Source organism: Mobula hypostoma, chromosome 16, assembly GCF_963921235.1.
Source record: "Mobula hypostoma chromosome 16, sMobHyp1.1, whole genome shotgun sequence".
Taxonomy (NCBI): domain Eukaryota; kingdom Metazoa; phylum Chordata; class Chondrichthyes; order Myliobatiformes; family Myliobatidae; genus Mobula; species Mobula hypostoma.
The window spans coordinates 42,482,965-42,504,396 of NC_086112.1; the positions used below are offsets into that span (position 1 = coordinate 42,482,965).

Below are 21,432 nucleotides of genomic sequence, written 5' to 3' on the forward strand. Positions count from 1 at the left end.
TATGCTGGCCTCACTTCTGGTGGATTACCTTGCTCTCCAAACCTGAGCATAAAATGGAAGCCTTTTGATTGTACCTTTCAAAGGGAATTATTGATGAAAGGGTAAACAAAATTCAGTTTTTGGAAGCATAGGGGAGTGGGATTAATTAGACAGTTTATTTAAAGAGCCAGCACAATCAACGAATCTGAATCGGTACTGTTACATTTTATGACTTCACCTTCAATTTATTGCGATAAATGACTATTATTAAAATGCAATTTAGTTTGAATTTCATCTACAATTTTTGAACTATTTAGGATTATTTTTACTAAGTCCAATGTAATGTTAGGTTTCTTAAATTATGGTAACAGCTATTTCTTGCACCTAATACAATAACAAAAGAACTTCATATGTGCTCAAGTAGAGGAGGTCTTTTATAACTATTTTCTATATTACAAGAGAACAAGCAATGACATCGTTTCTCATAGTAGTAATTTCGTATTGAGTTTGGAAAGTTCATGATTTATAATATAAAAATGGCTAGCTAATCTTGTATTAAAATCTATATTAAAAATCTATCACTTCTAAATATTTGGTCACTTTTAATGGTCAACTTCTTTGTTCATATTATAACAGAAAAATTTAAATGCTACACAGAGTGGGTGGTGATAATTATGGTGTAAGGAAGTTTACATTTGGAATTCTCACTGTAAATGAAAGCACAGAGGTTTATGAAGAGCAACACACACAGACGTTTATGAAGATGTTTCAGAAATAAAAGAGAGTGGTAAAATGAAGACTGAATAATGCTTTTACATTTTGATCAAAATATTATTTGCCTTTTAATTTCATTTTACTTGAAAATTACAATGGATTGTGGCTTCCTTTAAGCAAAATCTTGGGACATTAATTAATAAAAAATAAAAAGAAAACAATTCAAATGTCTTGCATATTGAGGAATTGCACATAGCTACATCAACTGAATCTCCAATTCTGTTACTGGCTTTAACATAGTTACAAAATTTCTATTAATTCAGATCTAAGCAGTAACTGTAAATTGCCAAAAAATAAACAAGTAATTATACCTCAGGTGACAGAACATTTCCTAGCTCTAGCTTCTCATCCAAACATTGCCTTCTTTTCAGAAGTTGAGTTCGTTCCTGTTGAAGTACTTGTATCTCTTCTGAGATTATTTTACTTTCTTCCAAGGTACTAGTTTGAAGTTGAGTGCTCTTGTCTGATAATTCTTTTTCTATTGTTTTTAAACGAGTGGATAAATTCAAAATATCTTTGTTTAGAGCCTGAAAAGAAATGATCAATTATTAATTTCTTGTAGTCTTTTAACTACAAGACTCAACCTCTAACTACTCAATCAAATGATTCATATTATGCAATTTACTTTAGAATTTATCCAATGCAATACACTGTATTGATATAAAATAATGATTAGATTAGTATTTATTTCAGGACTACAGGACTATGGTCTTTCAAAGTAATGATTTCAAAATTAATCCTGAACTACTATTCAAAGCAAATGTTTAAATTTTCTTGGCCCATTTGCTTTATAAGATATACTAGACAATGGGGTGACCCGTTGGGACACCCTTTGAGAGAGGGGTAGGGCAGTCTGATGTGACCAGAATGAACATTAAGTTTTCCTGAATGCTATTGGTATCGCTTTGCTTTGGAAACTGAAGTAGAAAACCTCAGTTTATTAAAGAAGAATGACACATAGCAAAGCAAATGTAGCTGCTCCTCATTTAACGAAGGACACTTTTGATGGCATTATTTCTAGTTTATCTGCCACCCTTGTGCCTCTCGTTGTCATTCCGGAGACATGCAGCCCTTTCATCTCCCGTCTCTTCAGCTCTTCTGCTGTTTGTTGTTTGTCCCTGATCCTGGAGACGTGCATGCCTCTCCTCCTCTGTCTCTTCTTCTCTCACCTTTTGTGTCCTGACTCTTTGATCCTGGAGTCGTACGGCCCTGGCCTCATCCGATTCTTGTTCTCTCCCTCTCCTTGCCGCTTCCCAACGACGTTTGGCGTCATCTCTTGACCATAATGTCCCCCTTCCCTTTTCACGTGACATAATTAGGCTGAGCATTTTTTTTTATCCTAATGCTGGATAGAAGATACGAAGCAGTAACACCAAAGGATGCTGATTATTCTTGATGATGTGGTTGGCGCTCTCCTAAATGGATGCGATATAGTCACCGCTGTCTTTTGACTGCAGCAAAGGGTTTTATGGGTGTCTTGAAGTATATCATTACAATAAGATTTAATTATCTCTTATTGATGGGTGGCAGTTAGATCTGTCCCAATCCTGAACATGCTGATGGTGGTGACTAGCAGAATGTGACCCTTTGAAATAGAGCTGCCCTGCCCCTTTTCTCCAGTAGGTGTCACTGCTGAGACTGGCTGTGCGCATGCGTCGGGCTGTCGTGTCCCCGTTTCCATAATGGCTGATCGGGTCTCGGGTTAAAAGGGAGCCTGTTTATTTTGGCAAATGAGCAATTTTATACGAATATATAACTCTGAACTTTGTCTGCATTCTGTAAGTTAGCTTATTTTAATTCGATTTAGCCAAAAAAAGTGCCGCTGTTAGTCCTGACGAAGGGTCTCGGCCTGAAACGTCGACTGCGCCTCTTCCTATAGATGCTGCTTGGCCTGCTGCGTTCACCAGCAACTTTGATGTATGTTGCTGCTGTAATGCACCGTTTGCCGTAATTGGAGGTCACAAACAGACAGCAGGAGAGTTTTAGTAGTATATAGATTATCTAGTATCATCTGTTGAAATAATGTCTTTCTTCAGATTTCAAAGATCTTACTTCACTATACCGAAAATAACAAGGTGTTTTCTGATAGCTATCATAGATTGAAGGCGCCTTTCAGACCAAACATGGTTAGGTGTATGGTGACATATATGTATTTTGATAATAGATTTACTTTGAACTTTGAACCTCATGGTAACAGAAGAGCACAAGTCAAATCTCCACATAGATGTCCTTGCAGTATTGGATAGAAAATGCTGCAGTAATCAAAAATGAGAACACAGGGAAAGAACATCAAATCTATAAGGTTTTTGTACCATTCTTTTATCACTTTCTACCTGTAGATCCTCCCCAGGTTACCACAGGGTTCCATTACTGATAACTGTTTGTAATATATCCCTCAGGTCTCCCAAACGCTCATTGTGCATACCACTACACATATTGATGATGGCAGAATGATGCCCTTACCCGCATCTCCTCCATTTCCCGCACTTCGGCCCTCACCCCATCCTCCCGTCACAACAGGGGCAGAGTTCCCCTTGTCCTCACCTACCACCCCACCAGCCTCCGGATCCAGCACATTATCCTCCTCAACTTCCGCCACCTTCAACAGGACCCCACCACTATGCACATCTTTCCCTCTCTACCCCTCTCCGCTTTCCACAGGGATCGTTCCCTCCGTGACTCCCTGGTCCACACGTCCCTCCCCACGGATCTCCCACCCAGCACTTATCCCTGTAAGCGTAAGTGCTACACCTGTCTCTACAACTCCTCTCTTGCCACCACTCAGGGCCCCAAACAGTCCTTCCAGGTGAGGCAACACCACTTATGACTCTGTTGGGGTCATCTATTGCATCCGGTGCTCCTGGTGCAGCCTCCTCTACATTGGTGAAACCCGACGCAGATTGGGGGACTGCTTCATTCAGCATCTCCGCTCTGTCCACCACAACAGACAGGATCTCCCAGTTGCCACCCACTTCAACTCTGCTTCCCATTCCCATTCAGATATGTCCATACATGGCCTCCTCTACTGCCATGATGAGGCTAAACTCAGGTTGGAGGAGCAACACCTCATTTACCGTCTAGGTAGTCTCCAGCCCCTTGGTATGAACATTGAATTCTCCAACTTCTGGTAATTCCCTCCCCCTCCCTTCCCCCATCCCAATGTCACACTGCCCCCTCCCCCAGCTGCCTATCACCTCCCTCATGGTTCTGCCTCCTTCTACTACCCATTGTGTTTTCCCCTATTCCTTCTTCACCTTTCCTGCCTATCACCTCCCTGCCTCCCCTCCCCCACCCCTTTATCTTTCCCCTTTCTGGTTTTTCACCTGGCACCCACCAGCCTTCTCCTTCCTACCCTCCCCCACCTTCCTTATAGGGCCTCTGCCCCTTCCATCTTCAGTCCTGACAAAGGGTTCCGGCCCGAAACGTTGACTGATCGTTTCCACGGATGCTGTCCGACCTGCTGAGTTCCTCCAGCGTGTTGTGAGTGTTGCTTTGACTGCAGCATCTGCAGAGTATTTTGTGTTTAATTCAGGTGTTTGCAAGTTGGGGAGAACCTGTATCTATAAATCTGAACATTATTGCCTGAGATGGAAGTGAGATTTTCTCTAGATTGTCTTATTTTTTACTCAAGAAATTTAGCATGTATTTCTCACCAAGATTTTATCTTGTAAGATCCCAGATGAAGTGACATACATTCTTACCTGGCTGGAACGCAACTTCTTGATTTCTAATTGGCTTTTCTCTTGCAATAGTGTCTCCTTTTTCTTAACAATAACTTCCCTTTTTTTCAAATCCTCCTCCAGCTCAGCTAGAGCTTGTCTTTGGTGCAGAACCTTTTCCACCTCTTCATCCAACCATTTACGTTGCTCATCAATTCTCTTAAAAAAAATAGAAACACATATAAAAATAATAAATGTTCAAAAGAAAATGTTAGAGATTACAAAAACTGTAGAATGCATTTTCTTTGTACATTGTGTGTGTGTGTATATATATATATATATATATATATATATATATATATATACACACACACACGTACGTGTCTGTGGGTATGTGTCTATGGTTTTCCATATTTTTGACGAAACAACTGGACAATCACTGGTAGTTTTGAAACAATAAGTGAGTAAGCCTCATTTAATATATTAGTTTAATGGTAATGCAAATTAACTTCAAATCATGAGCTTATTTTGTTACATTGGTAAAGTAAAAATATAATATAATATAATTTCAGGAAGAAACATAATATTGCAAGGCACACCTGCTGCTCCTGTGAAATAACAGGAGAGTAATTCATTTTCTTCAGATGAGTAACTTCTTCAGTTTTTCTTTTCAGTATTTTCTGCTGATGCTCGCGCTTTAATTCCAGCTCCTAGTAAAATTAAACATAGAAATCTTGAAATTCTTATGATTTCAGGAGATAAACCAGTTTACAATTAGAAGTCTCATAAAATAGCTTTTGAATTTGGGTCAAAAGTTCAAAATATTCTGATACAGTTCCTTTCATATCATGAATCACTACAAAGTATTGATTTTGTTAGCTGAAATTTCAATGGAGTTGGTTGCTATTCAACATGGGTTTCTCAAAATTTGTTATGAAGCCATAGACATTTGAAATTGAGACTGAGTCCAGGTTTGTGGAGACTTGCATTATTTTTCTTGAACCTTAAATGCATGAAGAAAGAAGAGAATAATTAAAAATGAGATGGGCACTATGTCCATGTATCAAGGCCTGCCAATTACAACCAGAAATTACATAATTTTGCAAAATGTTCAATGCATGTAGGAGCTTTAATTCTGAAAGCAGGCTGTGACAGCCGGCATCATAGAGTGCCCGTGGAAAAAGATAAGGTTAGAGGTCAATTCACCAGAGCTAATTTTACCTTTGTTCTCTCAGTCGCATCATCTATCCCATACCCACCCACCCACACACAAATTTTTTCTACAATTTGACTTTTACTTATTTTCCCCAAACTCACATTTCCATGCTTGATATGTTCTACATTAAAGAGACATGCTTGAACAATTATCAGATAGCCAAGACTGCACCATCGAAATGGAGGCGTGTTCCATCACATGTTCAAAGGTTCAAAATGATCCACTATGTTTGCATTTTGTCCATTCATTAGAATATGTTATAATTTAATTAATGTTACTCTTAACTGTTCAGAATTCAGTATGAATTTACATCTACAGATAGAAATTCACCCATTTTCCTGTAAATGTTAGCTCTCACCATATGTGTGTTTAATCAATGGAATAAAAGTTGCAAATTTTACAAATACTGCTTCAAATACCAGCACGAAAATATTGAAGAATTCTGTCCAAACACGGCTATTATTTCTAACTGAATACCATAGATCATATTACCAATTTAAATATTTAAATCATTGAACAATTTCAAAAAACACATCGTCCATTTTTTTTAAATACTATTCCTTTGAGCTGTCTTTAGAGCTTTGATCAGTTTTCGTACAATACTTTATACTTTATTGTCGCCAATCCTTCTCCCGGAGGGAAGAGGGACAAAAAGTGTGTTGGCTGGGTGGGTCGTGTCCTTGATTATCCTGGCAGCACTGCTCCGACAGCGTGCGGTGCAAAGTGAGTCCACCGACGGAAGATTGGTTTGTGTGATGTGCTGCACCGTGTTCACGATCTTCTGCAGCTTCTTTCGGTCTTGGACAGGACAACTTCCATACCAGGTTGTGATGCACCCTAGAAGAATGCTTTCTACGGTGCATCTATAAAAATTAGTGAGGGTTTTAGGGGACAGGCCAAATTTCTTTAGTTTTCTCAGGAAGTTAAGGCGCTGGTGGGCCTTCTTGGCAGTGAACTCTGCTTGGTTGGACGAAATCAGGTCATTTGTGATATTGACCCCAAGGAACTTAAAAGCTTTTGACCTGTTCCACTTGCGCACCACCGATGTAAATTGGGTCGTGCGGTGTGCTACTCCTTCTGAAGTCAACAACCAATTCCTTCGTCTTGCTGACATTGAGGGATAGGTTATTGTCATCGCACCATGCCACCAGGTTCTTAATTTCCTCTCTGTACTCAAACTCATCATTACCCGAGATATGGCCTACAATTGTTGTGTCATCAGCAAACTTATATATTGAGTTTGATGGAAACTTGGCTACACAATCATGGGTGTACAGTGAGTACAGCAGGGGGCTGAGTACACAGCCTTGTGGGGCACCGGTGCTCAGAGTGATTGTAGAGGAGAGCTTGTTCCCTATTTTTACAGCCTGGGTCCTGTCTGTGAGGAAGTTGAAGATCCAGCTGCAGGTCTGAGTGCTGAGGCCCAGGTTCTGGAGCTTAGGAATCAGTTTATTTGGAATGATGGTATTAAAGGCAGAGCTGTAGTCAATGAAAAGAAGCCTTACGTATGCATCTTTATTCTCCAGGCCTTCTAAGGAGGAATGTAGGGCCAGAGAGATGGCATCTGCCGTTGACCTGTTGCTCCGGTAGGCGAATTGCAAAGCGTCGAGGTTGACTGGTAGGCTGTGGTTGATGTGTGCCATAACCAATCTCTCGAAGCACTTCATAGCAATTGATGTCAGAGCCACAGGTCGATAGTCATTCAGGCATGCCATCTTGCTCTTCTTCGGCACTGGGATTATCGTTACCTTCTTAAAACACGAGGGGACTGAAGCAAGGAGCAGTTGAAAATGTCAGCAAACACTTCAGCTAGCTCGCTTGCACAGGCCCGGAGAACCCGTCCTGGGACACCATCTGGGCCCGTCGCCTTATCTTCAGCAAGGCCATTCTAATGTTCTCCTTGATGACGATGAATCTCGATGCCACCAGGTCCAGTTCATCCGGAGGGAGTGGGACGCTCCTCTTCTGTTCGAATCTTGTGTAGAATACGTTAAGTTTGTCAGGAAGAGAAGCGCCACAGTTATTGATATTCCCAGCCTCTTCTTTGTGCCCAGTGATCTCATTTAGACCCTGCCATAGTCTACTGGCATCTCTCTGGTTAGCTTGGGCTTCCAACTTGGCTTGATATTGCCTCTTGGCGTCCTTAATGGCTTTCCGGAGTTCACGCCTGGATTCCGTGTAGCGACTGGTATCCCCGGACCTAAAAGCTGCAGCTCTAGCCTTTAAAAGGGACTTGACCTCATAATTCATCCAAGGTTTCCGGTTAGGGAATACCCGGATCGTCTTGCGAGACACACAGTCCTCCGTGCATTTCCAAATAAAGTCCGTGACAACTGAGGCATACTCATCGAGGTTAGCTGTCAAGTCCTTCAATACTAACTAGTCCACCAATTCAAAGCAGTCACGGAGCACCTCATCTGTTTCCTCCGTCCAACGTGACACTACTTTTGTCACTATGACCTCCCGTTTCAGTTTCTGTTTGTAAGCCAGGAGGAGGAGTAAGCCTGATGGTCCGATTTTCCGAAGTGAGGTCATGGGACGGAACGGTAGGCATCCTTGACTGCTGTGTAGCAGTGGTTAAGTATATTCGGGCCTCTAGTGGGGCAGGAGACATGTTGGTATAACTTTGGCAGCGCCTTTCTGAAGTTGGCCTGGTTAAAGTCTCCAGCTGTAATGAGCAAAGCCTCCGGATACCTGGTCTCAAGTTCACTGACGTTGGCATACAGTATGTTCAGAGCACACTCCACGTCCGCCTGGGAGGAATGTAGACCGCTGTCAGTATGACCGAGGTGAATTCCCGTGGCAGATAGTAGGGATGACACTTCACCGACAGATGTTCCAGGTCTGGGCTGCAGGAGCTTGTCAGTGCCACTGTGTCTGAGCATCACGCAGTGTTGATCAGTAGGCAGACACCACCTCCACTCGTCTTGCCCAAAGACGCCGTGCAGTCCATCCGATGAATCGAAAATCCCTCCGGTCGGATGGTACAATCGGGGGTGGCAGGGGAGAGCCAGGTCTCGGTGAAACAGGATACACAGCAGTTCTGCATCTCCCTGCAGTAGGTGAGTCTCCCTTTAAGATCATCCACCTTGTTCTCTATGGCTTGCACATTAGCTAGTAGGATGGTGGGCATAGGGACCCTGAAGCCCCTCAGCTTCATTCTGACCAACAGCCCAGCTCTTTTCCCACGCTTCCTTGGTAAGTAGTGCATCTTTCCAGGTCTCCATCGAAGCAGTGCGTTGTTGTCAGCTCTTTGAGGTTGGTGGACGCGTCCCTCGGGAATCGATCGGCTGGTTGCGTCGTCGTGTGCTCCGGGCCAGGACGAGTAACAGGGGAGGCTCCGCTGCCACTTCCAGCTGCCTGGGGCCCGGGCTGTCGATTGGGTCGGGCCCCGAAGCCGACACTTAATCCTGGATGGCCGGGCTCCTGGCTGAAACAAGTCTGTAAGCCGAGTCACGGTTGTGGAGGCCTCCCCTCCAGCCGAGCCTCAGGCTTGAATTCCGAGGTCGGCGGTGGAGGCCTCACTTCCGACAGCTGTGGATGGCCACCAATGGGGCTTTACGGTGGTCGCTCTGGGGATACGTCTGGGGCACCTTGGGGTCTCCGCTGTCACTTCTGTGTGGTCGTCTGCTCCGGAGAGGTGCTGGTCGGAATGGGCCGTGTCTCCAAGCGCTCCGGCACGGTAGCAGACCGCAGGTCTCCGGGAACGCAGTGGGCCTCGTTGGTCGGGTCCAGGTGCGGTCCAGAGTTTAAGAAGCAGTTCTGGCGCGGTGGTCTCCAGCTGGGTCAGTAGCTTCGCCAGGGTGTTGTTGATCTTTATCTTTATAAATTGGAGGTTTAGAAGGGTTTCTCGGGTATAGGATAGTGGAGAGGGCAGTTTGCTCAGGAGAGCACACGCAAAGTCGCTAGTTACTGGCGCCAATATTAAAATGTGTCTCATTCTTCCCACATGAAACAAATGAAATAACTTAATGATCACCTTATTCCACCTTGTCACATGCTGTGGGTTAAGAAAAATGGTTATACAAGTACATTGAGAAGCATTATCAGAAATGAAAATAGATAATACATTCAAGAACTGGCTCAATGCAAATTTACTTTAGGTTCAATCCCTAGTCTGTTTCAATCTCTTTAAAACACCACCTACATACAACTCAGAATTCCCTGATGACAAATACACAACCTGATGACAGACCCATATTATTGTTACTGCTCTTAAAAAATTGATTTAGGCACAGAATGAAAGGTTCACTTTTTTCAACCCTTGTGCTGTATCTAAAGATGAGGATTGTCTTTTTGATGTATATTACCATAGTCTGTGTGTACAAATGTGCTATTTTATGGGAGTGTTGCAAATAGTTGTTATAATATGAATTATATAGATCTTGGAAATAACAAAAGGCTACATTAAAAATTACAATGCATCTCATATGTTTAAAAACTTAAATACATATTTTACCAACATAACTGTTAACACTTATATCTTACTTTGATTCGTTGTTGATCTTTTTGAATCTCATTTTCCAGTTTTCGTTTTTTTTCACTTTCTTCTTGCAATTTTTTCTGTAGTAGTAGTTGTTGTTGTTTCATAATTTCCACATTCTGGCTCAATTGGACCAATCGTTTCTCACTCTGTTCTGACATAGAAAACAGCTTCTTCGTTTCTTGCTGTTTCTTCTGCAAGGTCTAAGAAGATAACAAAATTTTCAATATGTTTTTGTTGGCAGCAGTATCCTAGTTACCACCAAATTTCCCTTTGAACTATAAAGTATATTAAGCCTTTTCATGCAATAAGATGCACGTTATTTTTCACTCACACTGAGGTCCCCTCCTTTTTCTGGTGCTTCAATGACTATTTCCTATTCTTTCCTCAGTACAGAAATTTCATGCAGTTTTCTTCAGATCTATTCACCAACCACACCTTAAAATAATCAATTTCTGATTATTGCTTCCCCTTCCTTGAGCTCTCAATCTTCAGTACAATGAGCTGTAAACCAATAACTATTTTAAGCATACTTCCTCCCACAGTTACTAGATTATATTTTTCCTACTATATTTTCTGCAGAACTATTTGTCCAGTTTCTCATTTTTTGTTGCATCTACTCTAATAATCCATCCTTCTACACTTCTCTCTTTTTCTATGCACATTGAGTGTTGGTCTTTTTATTTATTGGATTCTTTCAGGTTTCTTGCTTGGCGACTACAAGCAAATAAATCTCAAGGTTGTATAATTCTTACATTCTTTGATATTAAATGTACATTGAATACTTGTGCTTCTGATATTTCCTATTTCCTTCGCTGAGAATTTGCATGACCTTCAATTATAACAAAAGATGCTAGAAACTCTCAGCACATCTATAATCATTGATCATTGGGGTTGTTACTCCCAATGCAAGTCTGATGATAGGTTATTAACCTAGCCCTTCACAAAGGTTGACTTTTCACTGCCGCTCCCTGTTCAATGGAGTATTCCCAGCATATTCTATTTTATCGCAGATCTCAATCATCCAGTTTTTTTTTGTTTTTTTATTCCTTTCCCTTTCTGGTTATTTATCTCATCATTCCCCCATGTTCTTAGGGACTTCTTATTTTTACAACTATTGTCCAACATATAAAGTGATTTTTATTCATTTATATTGAATGTTTTTTGAATTATTTAATACTTCAGCAATCAATATACCTGAACTTTAAGTTTGGCAGAATCCATCTTCTTGCGGAATTCCTTTTGCAATTTTACTTTTTCTGCAGCATCCCTGAGCTCTTTGTTCTCCAGTTCCTGCAGTTGTTTCTGAGCTTCAGTCAGCTCAGTCTTGGCCTGCTCTGCTTCCTTTTCTAAATGAATAATCTTTTGGTAATACTGTCGGTTCACAGCCTGAGCATCCTGACCTAATTAAACAATTCAATATAAATTGTGAAATAGGCAACAAAGGAGAATTTTAGTAAGATCAATACTTCCCCCATAATCACCTCAAAAAAGAAAGTATATTTTGCTTGTTTTTGTCTCTGCAACTGAGTAAGAGAACCTAATGCACTCAAGCACTGAAAATAATTAACACGTGCTTAATGAAGTTGCATTGTGATATTTAAAGTTCCTTGTATTCACAATCAAATTACGTCCATAGGCCAATCTAAGAAATAACGAAATATTGACTTCTCGACTAGTGGGCTGACTGCATCCTTCATGCCGATGTTTCCCTTATCCCCATCCTGTATAAATGTTTTAGCTATTGATTGTTTTTAAATCAAAGTCTATGTATAATGAACAATGAGTGAAGAAGAATTAACAACTCTGCTTCAACTATTTGATTCAACCACATTCAATTGGGTTACTCAAAAAGAATACAGCACTAAATATTTAATATGACTTGACAGAAATATTTAGAGACAATGCTCCCAATTAATTCATTTTCCTTTCTAAGAAAAATATGGAATATGAATGAGAATTAATCAATACTTATGTTAATAAAAAGATATAACAAATTATAAACTTAAGAGATTCTGCAGTTGCTGGAAATCATGATGAACACACACAAAATGCTGGAGGAACTCAGCAGGCCAGACAGCATCTGTGGAAATGAATAAACAGTCGATGTTTTAGGCCTAGACCCTTCATCAGGTTTGGAGAGGAAGGGAGCAGAAGCCAGAATAAGAAGGTTGAGGAAGGAGAATAAGTACAAGCCGGTAGGTAATAAGTGGAACAAGGTGGGGGGAGGGGGATGATGGATGGAAGAGGTAAAGGGCTGAAGAAGGAGGAATCTGATAGGAGAGAACAGTTGAACATGGGAGAACAGGAAGGAGGCCACCAGAGGGAGGTAATGGGCTGGTAAGAAGAGAAGAGATTTAGAGGGAGCCAGAGTGGGGAATGAAAAAAACAAGAGAAGGAGAATGGGGAGGAAATTACCAAAAGCTACAGAAATATAACAAAGGGTTATTTTGGATACTTCAATATTAATGCATGGATTGTTATTCAGACAATCTACTATCTGTATATTTTGATCAACTCTAACCTGTTTTAACCAGTTCTTTGATGAGCTCTTCCTTCATGCGAATGTTGATAGCAAGCTCTCTTATCTTCTGCTTAGAATGAGCCACATCCATGTCTACAGACTTCAATTTCTTCATGTTTAATACTTGACTTTGACGCAAGCGCTCAGTCTCAGAGGAGGAATTCTTCTGTGAGACTACACATTCACATAAAAACAGAAACATGAAATTGGACTATAATTTATACCAAACATAACTGGGAAAGTTAATTCAATGAACAGCAAGTGCAACAATGCTGAATCAATTCTTTCGTACAATATTCTAAACTCAAATAAGCTGTTTGGAGGAAGGTACTTTGGCACTTTCTTTGAAATAAAGAGAATATGGGGAAGGGGCACAATCTGCTACCTTTGCACACTTCAGTCGACAATGAAAACATTGCATGACCAAAATCTGGGAATTTGCTGCTTGGAACATAACATCAGAAATGTGAGGTAATTCAGCTTCCAAACCAGTTTCACCGTTCAATTCATGATGATCTGTATATAGCTCCATTTATTAATATTAGTGGTATGTATCACTTGATTCCCTTATCTAATAAATATTTATTATTTTCATTGCTGAAAAATTGACCTGTTGTAGTACTGTAGCCATCTCAGAATTTACAAAACTGGAGTGGAAGCAAATCATTCTTGTCTCCAAGGTATTGCCCAATAAGAAAAACTAAGAAATCATTCCCTGAACCATAAGGTTCAAAAACTAAAGAACACAGTCATAAAATAATGAGATGCAAGGTAAAATTTTTATTATATTTCACAAAGATTGACTATCATCAAAAGCTCACTGTCTATAAGTGTGGTAAAACATAATCAATCAGGGCTTTCAAAAAGATAAATACTCCAGGAAAAAAATCATTTGCAGGACTACGGGGAAAGATGAGGAAATGTGAGTAGTATAATACAATGGGCGAATGGCCTCTTGAGTTGTAACGAGTCTAAGATTCTGTTAAAGACTTGATTACTGTTTTACCTACTCATTAGGTAGACTGCTAAAGAGCATTATTTTATGTCACCCACAAGTGTTCAATGAACAGATCTTTAAATGAATTGTCAAACTTTATGCTATCTCTCTATTCTTTTAGATAACAAGGTTTGACACTACAATTCTGTATTTTAGGGTTAAAGTGTATCAATATAAAAGATAGACAAAAAAAGCTGGTGCAGCAAAGTAAGCAGAAATTCATTCTGTTACTAGATTTTAATAATGTAATTAATTTTTCCTAGCTCAAATTATGTTTCTTTCATTATTCCATTTTTCACTTGCAAGTTTTCAAAATTTCTCATTAATAAATGCACTATTTTTTTCCGCCAACTATCCATATACCTTTCTGTGACTCAAAGTCTATTCCATTGTCATCTCGTCCTTGACTGGTCACATGGAAGTCTTTTTTAAATGATTTAATGTTGCTCATCATACAGGCTTGCTTCTGAGTCCAAGTCCGATTTATTGAATGTCTAATATGGAAGAAAATATCAATATAATATAATTAAAATTCAAACAGAATTATTTTAGGTATAAGCACAAGTCAGTTTTGTTTCCTGATCATTTTTGTTATGGTATGGTATAAGTGAACAATTGTATTGCTTCATTCTATACCACAGAAAGATGTGTAAAGTTCAGAAAATTTATGTGCCTTGTTTTAGTGGAAATCAAATTGCAGATTGAACAAATTGTTCCATTCTAACAAAAGATCTCAATTGATGAGTTGTGAGAAAGGAGTGACAATTAGAGACCGATAAGCAAACTTATTTCTGAGTTAACTTCACTTCAATCCTTTCCCTTTCTATTCATTTTAAGGTTCTCATTAAGTATTGATCCTTTTTGTCTCCAAGTAAATGAACACCGCTCTCAAGCTAAAGCCAGGTGGACTGTTACATTCCAGCATAACACTCATCTTGTCGTCATATGCTGAAATTTTTTCCTTAAGAACAAATGCATGGTGTAAACACGAATTTGTTAAAAAAATTATGTCCACCAATATTCAAAGGTTATAATAAAAAATATCTATTAACTTAATATACAATGGAAACCCTGAAGGAGAAGTTTATGTTCAAAGCATAAAGTAAACTTGGTCCAAACTACATTCATCTTAAGTTTCTGCGCCCCCTGCCCTGCGCAACCTCAATGGGTTTCTGCTCAAATTCACTTTCGTATAGCCAGACACAGAAAACAACCTGAAAGAGTTTAATCAGACAATTTTAAAACAATTGCAGGCAAGCATTCAAAGTGATAATATAGGAATTAGCACAGGATTTTTAACTACTACAAAGTTCTAATGTGCATGGCATTCAAAGCATGCTAGAATTAGCAGTTCTTGGCTTTGTATGCAAATTCCCTCAAAACAAATCAATAAGCTTCAAGACCTTGGCCTCTATACCTGTTGTACAGTTGGATCCTCGATTTCCTCACTTGCAGACCCCAGTCAGTTCGGATTGGCACAACATCTCTTCCACAATCTCCACCAGTACAGGTACACCACAAGGCTGCATGCTCAACCCCTGCTCTACTCGCTCTTTACCTATGACTGTGAGGTTATGCACAGCTCCAATGCCATATTTAAATTTGCTGATGACGCCACTGTTATTGATCGAATCAAAGGTAATGATGAATCAACATGTAGGAAAGAAATTGAAAACTTGGCAGAGTGGTGCCCGACAAGGACTTGTTAATTAATGTCAGCAAAACCAAGGAGCTCATTATTGACTTCAGGAGGAGGAAACCAGAAGTCCATGAGCCATTCTCACTGGGGGAAAATCAGAGGTGGAGGGGGTCAGCAACTTAAAATTCCTCGTTGTTACCATTTCAGAGGATCTGTCCTGGGAAAACCATGTAAGTGCCATTACAAAGAAAACACAACAGTGCCTCTACTTAGAAGTTTGCAAAGGTTTGGCATGAGTATATTAACTGATTGCATCACAGCCTAGTATGGAAACAACAAAACCCTTGAAAGGAAAATTCTACAAAAAGTAGTGGATAAGGCCCAGTCCATCACGGGTAAAGATTTCCCCACTATTGAGCACATCTACATGAAAGCAACACACATAAAAGTTGCTGTTGAACGCAGCAGGCCAGGCAGCATCTCTAGGAAGAGGTGCAGTCAACGTTTCAGGCTAACGAATAGTCCTGACGAAGGGTCTCGGCCTGAAACGTCGACTGCACCTCTTCCTAGAGATGCTGCCTGGCCTGCTGCGTTCACCAGCAACTTTTATGTGTGTTGCTTGAATTTCCAGCATCTGCAGAATTCCTGTTGTTTACATCTACATGAAACACTGATACAGGAAAGTAATATCCATCATCAAGGACCCCCACCATCCACGGTATGCTCTCTTCTCACTGCTTCCATTAGGAAGCAGTTAGAGGAGCTTCAGGACCCACACCACCAAGTTCAGGAATAGTTAATACCCCTCAAATGGCTCTTGAACCAGAGGAGTTAACTTTACTGGCCCCATCACTGAATTGTTCCCACAACCTATGGACTCATTTTCAAGTACTCTTCATCTCATGTTCTTGATATTTTCTGTTTGTTTGCTTGTTTATTTATTTACTTATTTAGTATTTGCACAGTTTGTTGTCTTTTGCACATTGGTTGTTCGGCTGCCCTGTTGGGTGAGGTCTTTCTTTAATCCTGTTGTATTTCTTGAATATACTGTCATTGCCCACAAGAAAATAAATCTCAGGGTTGTAATTGGTGATATCTACTTTGATAATAAATTTACTTTGAACTTTGATATCCGTCCATAAAATACATGCCAGTGCTTTCCACTCCAATTTCCCATTACTGCAGACAGGAAAATAGAATCAGTGAGTTATGAGCATGGGTATGAAGGATAATAGTGAAAGACTAAACAATGGAGAAAAGTGAAGAAAAGACGATGACATGAGAGAGCTGATACAGAAAAGATTTATGAGGTGGGGAAAGGACCATGGGGAGAGATGACCATTGAACAAGGAGGAAATTGGGCTTTAAAGAAAAGATCTGGTAGCTGGGTAAAGATCACTGCAAAAAATATGTTAATGGATTAGGCGGAGAGGGTTTCAGAAGAGATCCGAGTTACTATAAATGCAGGAGAAGGGAATGCAGTTGGTGGGAAAGAAGTCATAAATTTTTGGAACTCTTCCTCAAAGAGGAATGAAAGTGAATTTTGACAGATCTTACAGGTAGGGCAACAGATTCTTGATAAGCAAAGATGTGGTAGGTGATTGGAAAATAGACAAAATATGGAATATGAGGTTCTTCACCATAAATTAACTGTTGATAGTGACAGTAATGAAGAAGAAAAGAAGAAGAAAGAAAATACTAATGCAGATCAGCCATGATCATATTAAATGCCAGTGCAGGATCAAGGAACTGATTAGCTTGCATCTGTCCCTAATTGGCCTTATCCCTATGTATTATTGTGAAGAATGTCAACAACATGTTGGAAAACAGAAATATCTTAAGAAAAATATTCCATCCTGCTGGAATCTTCACTGCAGAACTTCGCAATAAGTTAAAGTGCTTCAAGAAAACAGGGCCAACTCCAATCCTCTGGAAAAAGTCTGTTGTTACAGCTGAAACTCATGACATTCAAGTACCACATAATCCAAGTTTGATATAAAAACAGAATTTTTGAAAGCACATAATGTGGACATGGATTTCCTGACTGCTTTAAGTGATCAGATTTAAGGTAAATTTCAATTCCATAGCACAAAAAACATAATTTCTAGTAAATCTTTTGAAAAATTCTTAACATAAAAATCATTGCATGTACTTAAGATTGTTAACTGTGTATAATTTAAATATTACATTTGAAAATTTACTACAAAATTAAGCATTAAAAAAAAATCACTATGTTAATTCCTCATCCAAAGTAACTCAATCTTAAATGTTGAGAGAATAAACAAAACTATTCTCTCTGTACATTGGGATTGGGTGAACAGTCTGTTCATCAATTTTTATATAATGCATCAAAAGGTTTAAATTTATCATATTTTCTAGTTCTTAATTAGTAAGGGTATCAAAGATTATGGGTTGAAGGCAGGTTAGGAGGGATAATATGTCAGCCATGGTGGACTTTGAGTCTTTGAAAATTCCTTCCTTCAAGAATGCCAAGAACAAAATCTTTGAATATTTCAAGGCCAAAATAGATATATTCAATGATAAGGGGCGAATGTTCTCACGTTCTCAGTATTTATTGTTTATTTATTATGATTATTACTCTCTGTATTTGTACATTTTGATGTCTTTTGCACATTGGTTGTTTGTCCATGTGACATCTAGAGAAGAGGAATGCTAATGTGAGAATGTTGTTCTTGGACTACAGTTCAGCATTCAACACCATAATTCCCTCCAGGCTCGACAAGAATCTCAATGACCTTGGCCTTCACCCTGCCTTGTGTAGCTGGATCCTGGAAGTCCTGTCAGATCGCCAGCAGGTGGTAAGAGTGGGCTCCCTCACCTCTGCCCCTCTGGCCCTCAATACATGTGCCCCTCAGAGCTGTGTCCTAAGCCCCCTCCTTTACTCTCTGCACACCCATGACTGCGTCGCCACCCACAGCTCCAATCTGCTAATTACATTTGCTGACAATACTGCATTGATTGGCCTTATCACAAGTAATAATGAGGCAGCCTACAGAGAAGTCGTCATCACCTCAACACAATGGTTTCAAGAAAACAACCTATCCCTCAATGTCACATAAGAAAAAAAGGAGCTGGTTGTGGACTACAGGAGGAATGGAGAAAGGCTAGCCCCTATTGACATCAATAGATCTGGGGTTGAGAGGGTGAATAGTTTTAGGTTTCTCAGCATAACATCACCGAGGATCTCACGTGGTCTGTACATACCGGCTGTGTGATGAAAAAGGCACAACAGTGCCTCTTTCATCTCAGACAGTTGAAGAAGTTTGGTATGGGCCCCCAAATCCTAAGAAATTTCTATAGGGGCACAATTGAGAGCATCCTGACTGGCTGCATCACTACCTGGTATAGGAACTGTACTTCCCTCAATCATAGGACTCTGCAGAGAGTGTTGCGGACAGCCCAGTGCATCTGTAAATGTGAACTTCTCACTATTCAGGACACTTACAAAGACAGGTGTGTAAAAAGGGCCCAAAGGATCATTGGGGACCCGAGTCACCCCAACCTCAAACTATTCCAGCTGCTACCATCTGGGAAATGGTACCGTAGCATAAAAGCTAGAACCAACAGGCTCCGGTACAGCTTCTTCCACCAGGCCATCAGACTGCTTAACTCATACTGACACAACTGTATTTCTATGTTATATTGACTATCCTGTTGTACATACTATTTATTATAAATTACTATAAATTGTATATTGCACATTTAGACGGAGACGTAACATAAAGATTTTTATTCCTCATGTATATGAAGGATGCAAGTAATAAAGTCAATTGAATTCAATTCATTTCATCCTTTTGAGTGCAGTCTTTCATTGATCTATTGTGTTTTTTGTATTTACTGTGAATGCACCAAATAAATTAATCTCGGTTGTATATAGTGACATATATGTGCTTTGATAATACATTTAATTTGAAATTTGAATTTTGAATAATTATTAAGAGTATCGAGGTGAAGTTGAGGTTTCTATCAGACCAGCCATGATCTTGTTGAATAGCAAAGGGATGATTCAGATGAAAACCATGCACAAAAGGAAGGAAAGTTACCTCAATTGCAAGATCAATACTTGACATTTATGTACCTGGAGTGCTGTGCATTAGCATTTTCTTTCTTCTTTTCTTCCTTATTGCCATTATCAACAGTTAATTTATGGTGGAGAACTTCATCCTGCTCTTCAAATTTCTCCATTAACTTCTGAGTGCGCGTTCGAAACTCTGCCATCACCCTTTCAAGAGCATATGAAGGTGGGCTTGTGTGCACCTGTCCAACAATAATCATCTTTTCAGCTACATTCCTTTATAAATTGTATTTATTTTGCAGGTTCTAAAGCCTAAAATGCCCCTGAAAAGTAAATTAAAAATAATATCTCACCTTTTAACTCCTCCCATTGACTAGGGTTCTAAACACTCTATCCTTGTGAAGTTAACAATTGTATCGTGAATCCTATATTCCTGTAAATACTCTTCTCCACACTAGGGAAATCCAAGTGATTGGATACTGCTTGACAGAACCTCCTAATTAACAGGTAAAGGTGACCTCAAAGTCCTGTTGTTTGCCGTTTTAATTCATCATTCTTCCACACTAATCTCCTTAGCCTTTGATCGTATTCCAACAAAGCTCAATACAAGTTAAAGAAATAACTTATCTTCCAATTACATACATTACAAACTCTAAGATTCAAAACACAGAATTTCAGATCATTAGTAGTTCCACAATAGAACATAAGGCACAGTTTTGTTTTCGCTCTTTTCTCATTTGTTATCCTTATTTCACCTCATTTATATCCTTCTATCTACACCTTTTCCAGACTTCTGATGAAGAATCTCTAACCTAAACTGTTCCCTATGTTTCGCTTCTCACAGATGCACCCTGACCTTCTGAGTATTCCAGCATCTTGTTTTTGTTATTCATTGGCCTTTACCACTCTCTTTCAGCTGGCACCACAATCTCATGTCATTCAGTCTACCTTGTTCCCCACCCTATTACAGAGCTTTTCTTCTATCCCTTCCTTTTTCTCGGCAACTTCAAACTTTTCAATGTTGGTTGATTGCATGCTAATAGTGCTCAATATTTATGCTTTCTAACCAAAATACAAACAAGATATGACCTCCATAAAACTATCAGATGACGCTAAGAGACAGCACCGGTCCAGAATAGAGTCCCAGTCCTGCTGTCAATTGTGGCAGGGCTTACTTACTGTAATGGGTTACAAAATGAGCTTAAACAACATGGCTGACAACAGCACATCCCTTCCTGAAGGGCTTAACATATTTTAAACAGAAGGGAACAGATGAGTCACCACCTATTCCTGACAGTTTCCAGTGCACTGAATCTACAGTCATGGTCGTGGACTTAAGATCAGTCTTCCAGAGAGTGAACCTGCATAAAGCATCGTGCCTGGATGGTGTTCCTGGTTGTGTACTTTGATCCTGTGCAGATCAGCTGGCAGGGATACTTGCAGACATTCTTAACTTCTCCCTGCTTCAGGCTGTGGTTCCCTCTTGCTGTAGGAAGACCACTATCATCCCAAGAAAAGCAAAACAACATACCTTAATGACTCCTACCAAGTGGCTTTGACATCTACCATCATGAAGTGCTTTCAGAGGCTGGTCATAGCATGTATCAGCTCCAGCCTTCCAGAAAACCTTGACCCACGGCAATGTGCCATGGCCCTACATTCATCCCTGGAGCATCTGAACAGACTACTGTTTACTGACTACAATTCTGCCTTCAGTAAACTCACCACCAAGCTCCTGACCCTTGGAGTCAATGCCTCCCTCTGCAACTGGATCCTTGACTTTCTGACCAACAGACCGCAATCAGTAAGGATAGGCAGCAACACCGACACCACGATTATTCTAAACACTGCTGCTCCACACTCATGATTGCATGGCCAGATTCTGTTCTAACTCCATCTACAAGTTGCAGATGGTAGCACCATAGTGGGCCTCATCTCAAATAATAATGAGTTAGAGAAGAGGAAGAGATAGAGAGCTTAGTGCTGGTGTGCTAACAACCTTTCCCTCAATGTCAACAAAACCTGGTACTTGACTATAGGAAGGAGGGCATGCTCCTGTATAAATCAACTGTGTTGTAGTTGAGAGGGCTGAGAGTTTCAAATTCCTAACTGTGAACATCATCAA

The 21,432-nt window shown here is 39.9% G+C and overlaps 1 protein-coding gene across 2 annotated transcripts in view; it reads right to left on the reverse strand.

Moving 5' to 3' along the window:
• The window catches only part of LOC134357350 (kinesin-like protein KIF27), a 67,899-nt gene that overhangs the window by 9,744 nt on the left and 36,723 nt on the right, over positions 1-21,432 (reverse strand). For both annotated transcript variants that reach the window (XM_063068806.1, XM_063068807.1), the window contains 8 exons: positions 19,371-19,549; positions 13,996-14,126; positions 12,636-12,809; positions 11,309-11,514; positions 10,117-10,314; positions 5,012-5,122; positions 4,455-4,631; positions 1,065-1,280 (listed from right to left, as the gene is read on the reverse strand). In XM_063068806.1, the coding sequence (XP_062924876.1) occupies positions 1,065-1,280; positions 4,455-4,631; positions 5,012-5,122; positions 10,117-10,314; positions 11,309-11,514; positions 12,636-12,809; positions 13,996-14,126; positions 19,371-19,549 (1,392 nt within the window). The remainder of the gene's footprint in view (positions 1-1,064; positions 1,281-4,454; positions 4,632-5,011; positions 5,123-10,116; positions 10,315-11,308; positions 11,515-12,635; positions 12,810-13,995; positions 14,127-19,370; positions 19,550-21,432) is intronic.